We start from the raw sequence: 15,177 nt of genomic DNA on the forward strand, positions 1-15,177 counted from the left end.
AAATAACTTGGGTATCTCTCTTGGGTCTGAAATTTTTTGTTTATTAGTTTACATGCCATTATATGATGGGCAATCCTGTGTTATTATCTTCTAAAAATTAGGGATGTGTGATGAGATGGGAGATGTGAAGAACTTCTGGACACGCCGTGGCTTGTCACTTGTCATCAGTTCCTTACGACCCATCTGGGACGTGCTGAACCTGATCAAAGTTGGTTATGATATTGCGAGAAATTTTACGACTTTACAATAATTTTTTGCAGGATCATCTAATTTGACAGAGTGACTGGGCAGTATATTAGCCTAAGATCATATAATACTGATAAATGAAACTAATTCAATGAAATTATTATGTTTTTTTTCATTTCTGTTTTACTTCTTCACGCTCCTGCTCCTCGGCTGTGATAACAAAACTTGCCTTTGTATCCAAACATGGAACTTTTTTATTATTGAAAAATAAAATAAAATAACTCCATATTCTCTAATGACAAGTAGTACCGAGATTATGTCAGTTTGACAATAGTATAAATTGACTCCAAGGTGGACCCCACAAAGCAGCCACCGCTTGCATCTGAACAAGTCAGCCACAAAGATCCGTCAAGGCTTACTATGGGGTATTTACTAGGTCCGTTTTGTCTTTAGACTAGATCCGTTTGACATAGTCTTAGTGGGCCCATCTAGCAAGGCAGCTGATGACGTATCCCTCGGATGACGGCTCTGGTACGCTTTTCCTAGACCGTAACGAATGGAACGGTGAACACATCATCATCCGTCCACGACCTCAGTCCAAATATGAGCGCACTGACTTCCAAAACGAACCAATTAATAAGAGACGTAACACCAGATGTACGGTTTAAATGCGTATCAAACAATATCAGATGTATCCGATGGCGTAAATTAGTGGGCCCATAGAGCACTGACGTGGCAACGAAGTTTTCCAAAGAGGGATAGACCGAGCTCCGAAAGCAGCCAATAAAAAAGTGACATGATGAAACACACGGTGTCCATGTGTTGCAATTTTCACTAATATTCTCTCCTACCTGTCTTAACCATACCCGTTAACACCCATACTAGATCCTTTCCACGGAAGACGTAAAGTGGGCCCCAAAGAGTTCCTGACGTGGGTAAAAGAAGGTACAAATAGGAATACACAAAAACGAACCAATAAGAAAGAAATATTGATGAAATGCAATGTTTGAGTGCATAGCAATTTGTAATAACCTTTGCATTGGGCCTCTATGGGCTCATTGGTGGGCTCCTTGTGGATTGCTGATTGTGGCTAGGCTTGAGTGCCGCGGGTTCATTCACCTGTAGCTGGCTTGGGCGCTTCTGCGCCCTGGCTTAGCCCCCGTAGCCCACTTATAACTGCATTTTTTATTGTATTTATATATTTTCCTCTATCTCTCTCTTTTTTATTTCTTTCTTCAACTTTGACTTCCTCCCTGCAAAAGAATAGATTGACATACTAGACTCATTAAAGTTAAATTTTTTTAAACTCTTTTTTACTATGAAATGCTTGGACTTGTAAAATATGTAGCAATTATATTAAAATGAATTGTTTTAGTATTTGCTTTGTTAAGTGCATGGGATGAAAATTATTGTATAGATGAAGGTAATACTCATAAAAGGATCCCAAAATGGCTTTAAAATGTGTATAATTGTATGCTACATTTTGGGTGCATCAACAAGAGAGAGAATTATAAAAATATTTTTCTGTCTGGTATTATTAGAACTTGGGTATCTCTCTCAAGTCTTAAAATGCCTTTTTATTTGTTTATACACCGCTGATGTGATGTGTGACCCAATGTTAGTATCTTCAAAAAATTAGGGATGTGGGATGAGATGGGAGACATGAAAAACTTCTCGCGACACAATGACTTGTCACTTGTCATTAGTTCCATTCACCTCATCTGTGATGTGCTGAACCCGAGCATACATAATCTGATCAAAGTTGATTATGACCTAATGAGAAAATTTATGACTTCCTTACTATTTCATTTTGTGGGATCATCAATTTTGACAGTGATTGGGCAGTATAATACTGCAAAAAATGAAACTAAAGTCAATTAAAATTATTTACGTTTTCTTTCAGTTCTGATTTTCCTCTTAACACTCCTACTACTCGCCCTATGAAAACAAAATCAGCCTTGCGATGAGACGCGAGCATTACTCACGCTGAGTTCCCACCGGTCCACTCCAAGGTGGGGTTCGGGGAACATCTAAGCGAACTTTTAGACATTTGAAAAGTAAAATAAAATAACTCCTTATCTCTAATGAGTAGTAGTACCCAGATTATGTCAGTTTGACCATACTATAAATTGACTCAAAGGTGGACCCCACAAAGCCGCCACCACTTGCCTCTGAACAAGTCAGCCGCAAGGATCCGTCAAGGCTTACTATCGGGTATTTAGCAGACCCGTTTAGTCTTCAGACTAGATCCGTTTGACGCAGTCTTAGTGGGCCCAAAAGGGCTCATCCAGCAAGGCGGCTGATGACGTATCACCCGGATGACGGCTCTCTTACCATTTTTTTCTTGAACGTAACGGAAGGAACGGTTAACTTATCGTCATCCGTCCACGAGCTTTAGTCCAAATAAGAGCGCACTGACTTCCAAAATCAACCAATCAATAAGGGACGCATCAGAGACGTACGGTTTAAATGCGTATCGAATTATATCAAATGTACTAGGTTTATCTCCTGCCTGTCTTAACCATACCCGTTAAGACCCAGACTAGATCCGTTCCACGGCAGACATAAAGTGGGCCCCACCGAGTTCCTGACGTGGCTAATAGAAGGTGCAAATAGAAGTACATAGAGCACCAAACGAACCAATAAGAAAGAGGTATTGATGAAATGTACGGAGTGCGTGCGTAGCAACTTGTAGTAAGGGGGTTTCTTCGGTCGTAAGGACGGGGTAGCGCGTTGTGGGGGGGATGAAAAGAGGGGTTTTTTCTCGGAAGGAGACGACAAGACCGAGTCAAGATTAAAAAATCGAGGCGTGAGTTTATTATTTGGAGGACATGGAGAGATCGAGATTTCGGATTCTAGGTTTTTAGCGGCGGATCTGCGCGAATCCGAAGAGATTTCAGCGGCGAAGGTGGAATTTTGAGGCTGAAATCGGCGGATCTGCGTGAATTCGAAGAGATTTGACCTGCGGAGGTGGAGATTAGAGGTTAATAGCGGTGTATCTGCGTGAATCCGAAGAGATTTGAGCTGCGAAGGTGAAGATTAGAGGTTAATAGCTGTGTATCTGCGTGAATCGGAAGAGATTAGAGCTGCGAAGGCGAAGATTGAAGGTTAATAACGGCGCATCTGCGTGAATCGGAAGAGATTTGAACTGCGACGGTGGAGATTGGAGGTTAATAGCGTTGTATATGCGTGAATCCGAAGAGATTTGAGTTACGAAGGTGAAGATTGGAGGTTGATAGCGTTGTATCTGCGTGCATCCGAAGAGATTTGAGGAGCAAAAGGGAAGATTGAAGGTTGATATCGGCGGACCTGCGCGCATCAGCAGAGATTTGAGCTGCGAAGGTGAAGATCGGATGTTAATAGCGTTGTATCTGTGCGAATCCGAAGAGATTGGAGCAGCGAAGGCGAACAACAAAGGTTTCGAATCTGAAGAAATTTGAGTTGCAAAGGTGAAGATTAGAGGTTAATACCGGTGTATCTGTGCGAATCCGGAGGGACTGGAGCAGCGAAGGCGAATCCAAAGAGAGTTGAGCTTTGGAGGCGAAGATCAAAAGTTACTTGCGGTGTATTTGCAAGATTCCGAAGAGATTTGAGCGTCGAAGGCGAAGATCAGAGGTTGATATCTGCGGATCCGCGCGAATCCGAGGAAATTCGTGCTGCGAAGAGGAAGATGAGACTTTAATAGCGGCTTATCTGGGATAATCGGAAGAGATTTGAGCAGAGAGGGAGAAGATGAGAGGGGGATGGGAGAGAGTGAGAGGGACGACGGTGACGTTGGGAGGAGAGCAGCAGGGCAACGGGAGCAGAAGAGGGGCGCTGTCTACGGCGCCCTCGCAGACGATTAGACTGGGCAGAGTTCAACCGCAGGCGCCGGGGCATAGAACTGTGTACTGCAACGACCGCGAAGCCAATCTCCCGGTCAAATTCAAGGTGGGTTTGTTCCTGATTCAGTCACGAGCTTCTGATTTTGGCCTGTTCTTCATGTCGCGAAGGTTTCTTTTCTAATTTTGTTGATTGTTGATATCCTCGTCAGCGATTTCTAGTAAATGATTTGAGGATTTGTAGTTCTAGTTCTTTTCAAGAGTGGGATTGATGTGAGTTGCTTGTTCTGCTGACATGATCCTTGATGGTGGGAAGATTTGAGATAAGAGGATTTCAATCAGTAATAGTGGGATAAGAGGATTATAATTTGTAGATTTGAGTCAATTTTGAAATAATATAGATTTAGTAAAATTCCTACGGCAAACTATGGAACGGTGTTCTTCAGCGAGCGCGGCGCTAATCTTCCCGTCAAATTCAATGTGGGTTTTATCCCTTTTTGAAGATTAACGTCTAATGACGTGTGATTTATTATAATCTGTTTGGTTCTTCATGCTGGGGAATTTTTTATACTTTTAATGTTTAGAAGCACTTGAGGAATTCTAATCACTCGAATCTGAATCATTACTGAACTGGTCTTCAATGACACAAATACGTGTCGCTGTACTGTTTTGCACGACAAATAAAAAATGTGAAGAACTTGCTCTGCTTCAAGGGGTTGTGGAGGGAGACCTTTATTTTGGTGATTGGATGAGGATACAATCGTCTACTGTTCTTGCTGGCAGTGGTTAAAAGGATTTAAAATTTATAGACTTAAATTTTATTCGAATCAACACGAAATTAATGGATCCCACTGCAAACAAAAGAACAGTGGATGGTACGCACATGTTTCTGCAGATTTCAAATTAAGTCTGTTTCTTAATCCCTCAACCGTGTACTGTTCTCATATTTTGGCTCATGCTTCATTCCTCTACCTTCTTTCTACATTTACTATTCTTTCTTCTCACCTCTTTTCTAGTAGCACTGTTCATTTTCTCTCCATCAGTTTATGTTGATAGTTCTATCTTTTTATGGCTGTAAAATTGTACAGTTGAACTCTGTACATGGAGTAAAATTTCATGATCGCTGGTTCTCTCTTGTAATGTGTTTTCCTTTTGTATAATGTGCCATTTGGGCCATCCCGCAGGATATTATGTATTTAAATTAGCTTTTTTATTTTTTCCTATTCAGGGTAATTCGATATCAACGACTAAGTATAATCTGTTTACGTTCTTGCCAAAGGGGCTGTTTGAGCAGGTACAGTTGTTCAAAATAAATGTTACATGTTAACTCTTACCACTTTCCTCTTTATGACGTATGTTATCCTTTCCAAATGCAGTTCAGACGTGTGGCGAATTTATACTTTCTTATGATCTCAATTTTGTCCACGACTCCTATCAGGTTGCTCGAGACATCAAGTTTAACAGTTTGATTGGCTTCCCAGATTCCTTCTAGTTTACCACATTATTTTTCTGTGTTTTTCCCTTATTTGGGCAGCATTTTTTCTAAGGCTCAATCTTTTTGACAGTCCAGTTAGCCCTATTACCAATGTGGTTCCTCTATCTCTCGTACTTCTAGTTTCTCTTGTGAAGGAGGCCTTTGAGGACTGGGTTAGTGCTTCGATGACAACATTTTCTTTTTCTTCTGTTCTTTTTTCTCTTGAGCTATTTTTTGAAAAAGAGGACTTCGCAAGAGGGTTGAACTCTTATTTATTTGACTGCACGCATACACATATGTTATGATGTCTCCTTTTTTTCTTCGCAGAAAAGGATGCAAAATGATAGGGTGATAAATAACACACAAGTCGAGGTTTTGCTAGATGAAAGATGGGAAAGTATCCCTTGGAGGAGTCTTCAGGTTGGAGATATTGTGAAGGTAATCATTTTTTTGTTTGGCAGATTGAAAGATCCTCAACCCCTATTGGGATATTTTCCTCATATTTTCTTAGTACGGTTCCCTCTTAATACTTGTTGCCCTTATCTAAGTTTTGAATGAACTGTAAGATTCCCTCTAGAGGGTGTTCAATCGGTTGATCTAGACCTTCTCAAAAAATACAATGTTTGATTTTTAACTGTCCGGAGAAGAAAATCAGAACTCGCCTTTGGTTATCATCGAAATCAACCTTTTTTGTCAACCTATTTGGACAGATCTATTTTTTTTCTCAAACTGCTAAAACTCTCTTTATCCAGTTCTAAGAGTTTCAAAAAACGGAGAAAAGGGTTCTTTTCCTTTTTCTCTTCCTCTCTACCCTTCGGTGCTCATTTCCAATGGGGACGTTCTTCCTCGAATCCTTGTCTTCCTTTTGCCTGAGCGGTGATCTCTGTGTTCTCTCCTCCTATCTCCCCTTCTACCCCGATAAGAACCAGAATTGAAGTTGCATATGGCCAATCTTTTGTAGTTTATCTCTCTACTGTTCTTCTGTGCCATTGAACTGCTTTTTCCCTCTCGTTTCTGCACTGGCTTTCTTTATTCACCTATTGGCTAGATCTCTGGCCCTGTTGATCCTTGGTTGCCTTATCTCTTCGGGAAGACAAATTTGGGAAAACGGGTCCTTACTCACTTCATTTTATATATCCCGTACATATGGGTTAAAACTAGAAAATCCTAATGGATTGAGACTTTTATGTCCCATATGGGAGTACAATTCTCGTTAAATCTCATGAGGGCATCTATATAGGAACGGAAGAAACAAAGGTTAAGAATAAAGAGTATATCAAGTAAAATCTAAAATGATACAAGAAGGAAAAAAGATGTTGTAGGCTGGCATTTATATGTAATCTTTGAATTTCTCTGCAGGTCAAGCAAGATGGGTTCTTTCCTGCAGATTTGCTTTTTCTAGCAAGCACAAATCCAGATGGCGTATGCTATGTTGAGGTTGGTTTCTTGTTTATCCTCTTATCTTTAGTTTTTCCTTGATTAATTCCATGTCATGGATTGCCCGCTCACTACCGTTTTTATTTTTGCTTCATTGTTTGCATTAGAAAGAGATGATTGTCTGATTTTGTTACTGATTATCAGTTATGGTTATAGACTTCTAACTTGGACGGAGAGACAAATCTAAAGATAAGGAAGGCTTTAGAAAGGACTTGGGACTACATACTTCCGGGAAAGGCAGCTGAATTCAAAGGTTTGATTTTTCTCGTTGATTTTGGCCATTTATTAAAGAATAAAATTTCATTTAATTGTTTTCAATTTATGCAGGTGAAATAGAGTGTGAGCAACCGAATAATTCGTTGTACACTTTCACGGGCAACCTTATTATTCAAAAACAAACTTTGCCCCTTTCTCCTAATCAGATTCTTTTGAGGGTATTTATTTTGCCTTTTCGGTTCAAATCTTGTTGTTTTACATTTTGCTTACCTTTTTTTTTACTTTAGAGTGTAAATATGAGTGTCTTATCTGTTATATGTTTGTTGTGTCTTGCACAAGCTATATTTGCTGTTGTTGGTTGTAGATCGGTTGTCAATGTAACTGCATAGTTATGCAGAAGGTTATACCTTGCTCAAATTGTTTTACTCAAGGTTGCTTAGTTGCTTGCTATTTTACCTTATTGCTATGAGGAAGTGGTAGTGAACATTATCTTTGTGGGTTTATGAAATGAGCTCTACAGTGGAAGATTTTACTTTCTAATTTCCTGCAGAATTGGTGGGTTGGATCATGAGATGTATCATGTCCCACTCTTATTTGGTGCTGGTGAATGGGCTCCATAAGGGGGATATATTCAACTGCAAAGGGAGGTCAGACAGGGATGCGTACTATCACCTCTTCTGTTTGTCCGTGCAGTGGACTCCCTCGATATAAGCACAACCAAGGCATGTTTCTATGACCTGAAAGGGATTTGGGACCCCAAGTTTCCCAGCGGGCATCACTATATTGCAATATGCTGATGACACTATGTTATTTATGGATGTATCCAGATGTCTCGACTGTATGTGTGTTGTTCACGAGAGATGACGAAGATTGTGAGCATTTATTTTTTGGATGCCCTTTCGCACGCACAGTTTGGGCCACCCAAGCACAGTTGGTGGTGAACATGTCATCAGAGGAGGCTTTTTGGGAGTCCATGCAGAGGACCCGTCCAGACATAGAGAAGTGGGGGGAAGAGCACTGACAGTCCTCTGGGGAATCTGGCTACACAGAAATGAGGTGATCTTCCGAGGGGGGAAGGCCTCTACAGACGGGCTCGCCCATGAGATAGAAGGTCTCATAGCATCATGGTTTTCCTCGTGACAGGGATGAAGAGGGAAGAGGAAAATGTATACATGTAATAGAGTCCTTAGGCTTGAACCATGTACTTGTCAGGTGGTTACCGATTTGTTCGGGTGACCGCCTCATATGTTTTCCAAAAAAAAAACTATATTATTTATGAAGGAGTCAATGGAGGAGGCCAAGAACCTCTACACACTGCGGACCTTTTTGCTGACTGTTCCAGATTTCATATCAACAGTGCCAAATCTGCTTTTGTCAGGTCTGGGTTATTGCAAGTGGAGAATGTCCTATGCTCTAGGACCCTGGGGATGGAAATTGGGTCACTATCCATGTAGTATCTAGTCTATCCAATGAAGGGGGGTTGTATCAAGATCACTGACTGGCAACCCTTCATTGAGAAGGTGGAGTGGCTTAGGGGGCTGGTAGGTCAGAGTGCTGTTGAGGGGGATCTGCGTGATGTTTTTGCTGTCTCTGCTCTCAGTTCTCCCCATATTCTACCTTTGGTTGTTGAAGCTACCTGCAGGTGTTGTCAAGCACCTTGACGGCTTGATGAAGTGATTTCTATGGAAAAGCTCAGGGTTGTATGAAGGTCGGGGAAGGACATCACTATCTTGGAACATAGTTTTCAGGCCCACCAACCAGGGAGGAAGGTAGGGTTGTTGCATCTACAAGATATGATTCTTGCCCTGTTAGCCAAGTGGGTGGGCCGACTTTTGGGACTGGAGATTGAGATGGTTACAAAGGTCTTGAAGGACAATGGAGGACCATGGATGTAGCGAGAGAGCCTTTGTCACAGTGCCTTTGATGTTATGGCAGGGGCTGAGGCAAGTTTTACCTTAAGTCCAAGAATTTTTTGGTGCCATGCAGGAGTCAGTTTTGCATTTTGCATTTGGCTGGATGACTGATCGACTGGGGGACCTCTATGTGAAGAGTTTCCTCATCTATTTTCCCTTGCAGGGATTCCTCATGCTGTAGTTTGGGACTGTTGGGATGGCATGTGGAATCCACTTTTTCTTGGCAACTTCTTAGACCAGATGGTAGTGAACTATAGGAGGAGGTTGCAGACTAGACTACATCTGTGATCTTAAGGGGGTACAAGATTGTTGGATGTGGACATGCATATCCTTCTCTGTCGGGGACATATATGAACGGATCAGAAAGGCAACGAGAGGAAGATCCGACAATAATCAGGGCATGCCAAGTCATGTGGTACCAAGATGTTTGTTTGTTGGTTGCTCCTCAGGCGTAGACTCGTGACATGGGTCCTGATGAAGATATGTCTACCGGAGGTCTCAGTGGACTGCGATATGTGCACAAGGGCGAAGAAGACTACTCCATCTCTTCTTCAAATGCCCATTCACCCAGGCAGTATGTGCCAGCCAGCCAAGCACAGGGGTGGATGTCTCATCAGCCGCAACATTCTGGGACTCTGGGGGGGGAACATCTTTTTGTGGTGACCTGGGCTATATGGCTGAAACATGTTGAGGTTATTTTCAAGGGAAGGGAGATGTTGCTTTTCCCCTGGACGTGTAAGACATATTGGGCTATATGGATGGCATCGTACAAGACATAATGAGTCTGGACTTTGGGTCACAAACAGAGGGTACTTGAAGTGCCTTCCATTTTTATGTATAATCTTCACATATTCTTCGCTAATGAACTAATCAGTAGTCTCCGTATAGTCAAAAGGTTGAGTTCCCTTGTGAGACACCTTCTGTCTTAACAATGATCTAAGAGGTTGCCAAAAAATTAAGTGTTTCTGAAATTGGCGTTCTGATCTGCGTTAATAAGGGAATCTCTCTCGTTAGGAATGACTGGGTCATTCAGTACGTCTTACTTGTTGTCTGACCATCTCTTTGGTGATTGCATGTGACTAATAGGGGGTAGTTATTGGAATAATATATTATGAGACTATACATTGACAATTGACTTGTTCTATGATTTTTTTTTAACAATCAGTCTTAATCAGGTGAATGTTTTCTATTTTGCAGGGTTGTAGTCTTCGAAACACAGAGTTTATTGTTGGAGCTGTCATATTTACCGGGCATGAGACAAAGGTTGGTGCGTATGTATTTCGTGATTGCATTATGTTCTTTTCTAGGCGCATGATCTAATTTTTGTGTCTTATTTTTGCTTGCATCATTTTCAGGTTATGATGAATTCCATGAATGTCCCTTCAAAAAGAAGTACTCTGGAGAGGAAACTTGACAAACTTATACTTGCTCTTTTCGGTGTCCTATTCTGCATGTGCCTGATTGGAGCGATTGGAAGGTTCACAAGTTTTTTATCTTTCAATTTTCAAGGGTTGTCTTTACTTTATGAGATCCTAGTACTTAATGACAGAACTTGACATTATGGTTGTGGATGCATATTTCTTTTGGTTAAGTTCAATGCCAGGGGATACTGCAGTATCGTCCAATGTGCTTTTGTTTGACATCGTTATTCATGAATTGATATGTTCTTATAGTTTAGGACTGTGTAAATTTAATGGTCCTTTACCTAGGGCCCTTAAATTTTACTGTTAACTGACTTCATTTCGGTTTTTTTGTGCTCACAGCGGCATTTTTATCAATAAGAAGTATTTCTTCTTGAATCTCTATGGAAATGTAGTAAACCAGTTCGACCCTGGCAACAGATTTGTGGTATAATGATTTTCCGTTTGGAACAAATATTTTTGTGAATTTTTTAATTATCATTTATTAATTTCTTTACTTTATTCCAGGTTGGTATCCTGACAATGTTTACTTTATTAACTCTGTACTCAACCATCATTCCAATTTCTCTCTACGTTTCCATTGAGGTAGGGTCTAAAGTCTGTCTGATCGTGTATTTATTGGAAATATTTGTGTGGTGACCAACACTAATTTCTTATTGTTTTTGCCTTTTCTCCAGATGATCAAGTTCATCCAGTCTACCCAGTTCATCAACAAAGATCTCCATATGTACCATGCTGAAAGCAACACTTCTGCATTGGCTAGAACATCCAACCTGAATGAAGAACTTGGACAGGTATATTTTGATGCATTATACGCGTCAGTATTCTATCGAGAAGGTGGAATATGATTAGATTTCATTCAAGACCAGTCTACTTCACAACATCATATTTGAGATTGCTCACAAGTTCTACGTGGATGTCACAATAGAGATTCTGATTTGGCTGACGATGACTAAGATGAGGAAGATGACAATGAGGACGTGAGTTTCCATCATCATCAGATGATTAATGAAGATAATGATGACTCATTTTGTTCCTCGTCAGCTGAAAGAGTAAAACAGAGTGATGATACGTCCAATTCGTACAAAAATACTTGTTGACATGGCGAATCAAAAAGGATTTGCAAAGTCTCGAATTACAGATCATGATCGTAAACTTGAGAAACAAGAACGAAATGGTATCTCTTTCTTGAGATACCTCCCTCCCAGCTGTGGCTACTCCCGCTGCTCCAGACTCCTGGTCACAAGGGCTGATTCTCTGTTCACTTCTTGGAAACAACTGCTTCTTGCCTTTCTTTTCCCGCTGTGATTTTTCTAAAGGATCTCTCATTCGTCCAAGTTTATTTTCAGGTGTGCATAGCTGGCAACTTTCCTCTTATGCAACCTGCGATATGTTCTTGGAAACAATTTACCATGCGACAAGAGGATGATGTCAATAACCTGTCATCATTGTTGTTCGTACCAGCTAGGAAATGATGATGATGACAATATTGTCGTTCTTGTCGTCCTCCTGGCACAGGCAAATGAGGACTATGATGAGTTGTCATCCTCCCCTTGCCCTCATCATTAAGGATGTTAAACCCTAACTCATTATTGTCGATTCAACTCGTATTTGAGAGTATGAGAGACAAGAGATAACACAGAGTAAGAGAAACAAGCAAAACAACTCCAAACAGTTCGTGTACACTGAGTCCATATTTAAATATATGCCCGATTATGGGCCTACCCGATAAGGGTGACTTACCCAATCTGTCAATTGGACCGATCGGGTAATGGGCTGATTAACCCAATACAAAGGAGGCTTATTCATCAGCCTTACAACAAATATATTCAACAATTATAGCTTCTCAGAACCCCAATCGTTTGGACTAGCTCTGACATAATATTTTTTCTGGCTAGCATAATTTTTATGCCCCCAAATGACACTAATTACCCCAAAAAAATACGAATTACTTCAACCCTTTCTCTTTTTATAGACTGCAGTAGAATTGCACCCTCCCTTCTAATGCATTCCTTGGTATCCTATTCCGGATTAAAGCATTTGGGGAATGTGTCATCGTATACTTCATGGATTTTTTAATATTCAGCCTAATATTTTTTCTGCTTCTCAGTTTTCTTGTCTTGTCTTCTTCAATTCCAGTTATTGCATTTCTTTAATTCGTCTTTGGTCGTACAGTTTTGTTTTCAAGGCATGTGAGAGATGGATTCTAGACCTTAGCTTCTGATAGATACCAGATAGGGAATTTGTCAGTGATCTAGTACATATACAAAGGAATGGGGAATAGAGGCAAGAAAAGGAGGAATATGATGTCAAGAACTGCCAAATACATCATTCTTGATCCTCCTGTCAAGCCAGTGCTGTTCCTTGATATCGAGTTACATCTAATGTCATTTGTTAGTCTGGATAAATCTGTGCCATTCATAATTTTATGTTTCATGAAACGGTTAAGTGCAGATAAATTGCTAACCGGGGGCTTTGAGCAGGCTCTTTGGGCCTCTTCTGATCAGTCCTATTGGAACTTTATTAAGTTCCAATAAAAAGTAACACTTAGAAAAACGATCTCAGATTTCAGGATATATGTTTGTCTTTTATTTCGTCATACATCCTAATATATTTTCTTTGATTTGTGTAGGTTGAATATATTTTCTCTGATAAAACTGGTACTCTAACGAGAAACTTAATGGAGTTCTTCAAGTGCTCCATTGGTGGAGTTATGTATGGCAATGGAATTACAGAAACAGAGAGAGGTCAGGCTCAGAGAAATGGTATAAAACTTAGTGAGGTATGTTTCCTTGTAAAACTGTTCTCGAATGAGTTCGATAGTGCGTAAACTTACCATCTTCTCCTCATGAATTTAGGACATGAAGTCAAATAGCCATTTCCAAGAGAAGGGATTTAACTTCGATGACCCCAGGATTCTCCGTGGTGCTTGGCGGAATGAGAACAATCTTGATATTTTTAAGGTACTTTTATTGCCTCTTTATCCTTATATATCACTCTCTGTTCAATAATCTCTTATGTCGGAATGAGATGTAAACTTATCAGATTTATAGATGCATTTATGTAAACTTATGATATATGGGGTATGCACCCATTTCTACATAGATAGCTTAGGTTTCAAATTCATTAATATATTGATACTTCTACACTTTGCTCGTTTTTCTTTCTCAAATATAGTCAATGATGAAGTTTTCTTAAACACTCATATGGTGATTTTGGAACTATTCTGGTCTTTTGTTTATTTTGTATTTGGTATGCTGCTGATTAGATTCTGAACAGAATTAAGGTGGTATTTGTTTACCTAGTCCATCTCAGAAGGTGGCTGCCCCTGCTATGGCAGGGATCTTGTCGGGGTCTGGCTTCATCATTTCAGCCTGATAGGGGCATTTTCACTGTATATTTCCCTATAAACAGCAAAGCCCTTCCTTCTGGAAGACAGGGAAGGAAATATATCAAATTCTTACACCTGGTCGGTTCTCTCGCCACGGCTCTTGATGAAGAAGAAGGATTGGCTTCAAGCTTGGAGTTCATTGCCTGTAGTTGTTGCATAATTCCAACAAGAATTTCAGCTGGAACTGGAATCTCATCGTTTCTGGCCTTGACTCTGTCCTCTTGATCAAACATGTCAATGATCTTGGAGGGATCTCGAATCCTTTCCCGACCAGATTGTTAGCTCTGATACCAGTTGATACGGTAAGAGACACATCAATTGAAATCTGGATATAGTTCCAATCACAATATCACGAAGATACACGGAATTCCAATGACACTGTTTTTATAAGGAAACCGCGAGCAGATAGACGACTTCGCTCTCCGGTCAGGCTCCTTTCCGATCAGATCTGGCGGCTTCAATTTCCCTTAGAGAAGCTCCTCCCGATCGGATCTGGACGTCCTTTGCCGCGATTCGAAGTTCCTTCCCGATCCAAGCTCGTATTGGCCTCTTCTCACTCTCCAGAAGGTCGGAGCTAGTTCCTGCCTCTGGCCTCTACCGACAAACCGTCAGACTTTTTCTCCAAGAAATGATCCTCCTCTACCTGGTCTCCTCGACTCTTATTTATAGGTGTACGTACCTTCCCTTTGTCTGAATCAACAGTTACTGGTCAACGGCGGTCGTTGACCCCTCTCTCCTTGTTCTTCCTGGCATATTTCCTTGAATAGAATTTATCAATTAGTTGATACGGTATATTTCCTTGAATAGAATTCTTTTCTTCCTGGCATATTTCCTTGTCCGACAGAAACTTCTGTCTGCAACTTCTTTCACAGGGAGAAACCCTAGAACCAGGGTTCACGAGTTGGAAGAACGTGACATTTCATTAGGTCTTTCTGGTTTTAAATACCAGAGAGCATAACTTACAAGTACTGGGCTGCTTAATGGGCCCATTAGACATAAAGGGAAAAACAAGAATAGAAATAACAAAAATAACTAACAGAATAGAAATAACAAAGGCGTCTCTGGCTGACACCCCCCCTCAAGCTGGTAGGTAGATGTTCTGCATCCCCAGCTTGGAATACAGCCGGTGAAATACTCCTCCTGGAACACCCTTGGTAAGAAGATCTGCCCCTTGGTGAGCTGACTGAATATACTTGATTTGAATTACTTTGGAATCAATCTTCTCACGAATGAAGTGTCGATCAATCTCTACATGCTTTGTTCTGTCATGTTGAACTGGATTATGAGCTATGTCTATAGCTGACTTGCTGTCACAATA

The 15,177-nt window shown here is 40.7% G+C and overlaps 1 protein-coding gene across 2 annotated transcripts in view; it reads left to right on the forward strand.

Annotated features, from left to right (window-relative positions):
• Positions 1 to 2,976: 2,976 nt before the first annotated feature.
• Positions 2,977 to 15,177, forward strand: part of ALA3 (aminophospholipid ATPase 3) — a 30,189-nt gene continuing 17,988 nt past the window's right edge. Inside the window, exons 1-15 of one of the 2 annotated variants that reach the window (XM_078580672.1) lie at positions 2,977 to 4,116; positions 5,236 to 5,301; positions 5,384 to 5,445; positions 5,573 to 5,654; positions 5,809 to 5,919; positions 6,841 to 6,918; positions 7,075 to 7,171; positions 7,246 to 7,352; positions 10,245 to 10,310; positions 10,403 to 10,524; positions 10,811 to 10,895; positions 10,976 to 11,053; positions 11,146 to 11,262; positions 13,101 to 13,250; positions 13,327 to 13,431. In XM_078580672.1, the coding sequence (XP_078436798.1) occupies positions 3,919 to 4,116; positions 5,236 to 5,301; positions 5,384 to 5,445; positions 5,573 to 5,654; positions 5,809 to 5,919; positions 6,841 to 6,918; positions 7,075 to 7,171; positions 7,246 to 7,352; positions 10,245 to 10,310; positions 10,403 to 10,524; positions 10,811 to 10,895; positions 10,976 to 11,053; positions 11,146 to 11,262; positions 13,101 to 13,250; positions 13,327 to 13,431 (1,524 nt within the window). In that variant the 5' untranslated portion in view covers positions 2,977 to 3,918. Of the gene's footprint in view, positions 4,117 to 5,235; positions 5,302 to 5,383; positions 5,446 to 5,572; positions 5,655 to 5,808; positions 5,920 to 6,840; positions 6,919 to 7,074; positions 7,172 to 7,245; positions 7,353 to 10,244; positions 10,311 to 10,402; positions 10,525 to 10,810; positions 10,896 to 10,975; positions 11,054 to 11,145; positions 11,263 to 13,100; positions 13,251 to 13,326; positions 13,432 to 15,177 lie in introns of those variants that run through there. The other variant, XM_078580673.1, reaches the window with a different exon arrangement.

The sequence above is a fragment of the Wolffia australiana genome, chromosome 9 (genome assembly GCF_029677425.1).
Source record: "Wolffia australiana isolate 7733 chromosome 9, ASM2967742v1".
In the NCBI taxonomy this organism is placed as follows: domain Eukaryota; kingdom Viridiplantae; phylum Streptophyta; class Magnoliopsida; order Alismatales; family Araceae; genus Wolffia; species Wolffia australiana.